The following is a 1,614-nucleotide window of genomic DNA, read 5'->3' as shown; positions in this document are numbered from 1 at the left end:
TTCTCTCTCTTATATCATTATCAATAAGTGATTGTGAAATAACATTCACAAAAAAGATCCAAATCCTTGTTTCTATTACTTGTATATCTGAACTCTGTCAGTTATCATAAAGAACTATGCAAATTTCAAAGCAATTTTTTTTTTTTTTGGTAAGGTACATTTTTGCTAGGTAACTCGGGGGTGACTTTGCCAGATAGGCACATTTATTGTTTCGAAACCTGACCTTTAACAATTTTAATCAGGTATTCAATCTCATCAGAAACTTCTTTCATTGAAGGCCGTTGATGTCTTCTCTGGTGATCCATACATGTAGCTGCAAGATAACCCAATGATTTCATAGTTTCCAATTCCAAATTGCTAGCTCCCTCTTTAAGCAACGGATCAACAACATCCATCAACTTATCATCAATCAATTTCTTCTTAGCATACACAGCCAAGTTACATTCTCTTCTTCCCTATTGAAATCAATAGCTTTCTGAGCAGTTAGAAGCTCCATCAACACCACTCCAAAGCTATAAACATCACTCTTATCTGTGAGTTGAAAGTTACGATAGTATTCAGGGTCAAGATAACCAAGTGTTCCCCGAGCACTAGTGAAGATATGGCTCTTATTTTCTTCAGCTAATTCAACAAGCCTAGATAAGCCAAAGTCTGAAACTTTGGCATCAAACTTATCATCAAGAAGTATATTACTTGATTTCACATCACGGTGGTAAATGGGTGGCACAGCAGAAGAATGAAGATATGAAAGTCCTTCAGCTGTTTGGTGTGCAATTTTGAGTCTTTGATGCCATTTGAGAGGTGCCCTTGTTCCAAAAGGGTGGTGGCGATGTATGTAATCAAAAAGTGTGCCATTAGAAACATACTCATATATTAGTAAAGGGTGTTCAAGTTCCAAGCAACAACCAAGAAGTCTCACTAGGCTTCTATGGTTAACTTGGCAGAGTATTCGAACCTCATTTTGTATTTGATCAATGCCTTTTGTGTTTCCAAGCTTGGCACGCTTGATGGCAGTGATGGTTCCATCATCAAAAGTTCCCTTGAACACTTCACCAAAACCACCAGAGCCAATGAGATTTTCTTGGGAGAAATTGTTTGTTGCTTTCTTTATCTCTCTGCCCGTGAAGATCCTCGATGATAAAGCATTAGCTTTAACACTTGAGATTTCCTTCTTCCTTTTCATTATGGTCTTCTTTGCTTTTCTCTTCACTTGACTATGCTTCTTGTAGAGAATGACTCCAATTACTGTTGCTATAGAGACTATTCCTCCTAAGGAAATAGCCACCGCTGAAAACAGCATAGTTTAAGAATAAAAAAGAGCACAAACACAATGGTCATTTACAAGTAAATTATATTGCATTTGGCTTGTCTCTCACAAGCGAACAAAGTGAAAAGGGTAAGCTCTTAGGTGAAAGCTTTATTAATTTTATATTTTCCTAACACTATTTTCTAATATAGGGGTCAATTAGGTGGAGATATTTTGATCATAGAAACTTTAAAATCATGTAAAGAATTATTTTAACTCAAAAATTTAGATTAATTAAGTAAAAGTTTTATTAATGCTTTTATATTTCTAAAAAAAAAAAAACATAACAGCTATAGTAAACGTGAGTA

General features: G+C 35.2%; 1 protein-coding gene across 1 annotated transcript; it reads right to left on the bottom strand.

Moving 5' to 3' along the window:
- Nucleotides 1-203: 203 nt before the first annotated feature.
- Nucleotides 204-1,300, bottom strand: LOC133298946 (wall-associated receptor kinase-like 20). Its single transcript, XM_061498338.1, is given in 2 exon segments — nt 204-439; nt 442-1,300. Coding segments are annotated over 2 exon segments (1,095 nt in total).
- Nucleotides 1,301-1,614: the final 314 nt, after the last annotated feature.

The sequence above is a fragment of the Gastrolobium bilobum genome, unplaced genomic scaffold (genome assembly GCF_033153095.1).
Source record: "Gastrolobium bilobum isolate Gb01-03AN ecotype WA unplaced genomic scaffold, APGP_CSIRO_Gbil_v1 utg558, whole genome shotgun sequence".
Lineage (NCBI taxonomy): Eukaryota > Viridiplantae > Streptophyta > Magnoliopsida > Fabales > Fabaceae > Gastrolobium > Gastrolobium bilobum.
Note: the sequence above shows the minus strand (reverse complement) of the source record. Positions and strands in the feature narration are given on the sequence as shown.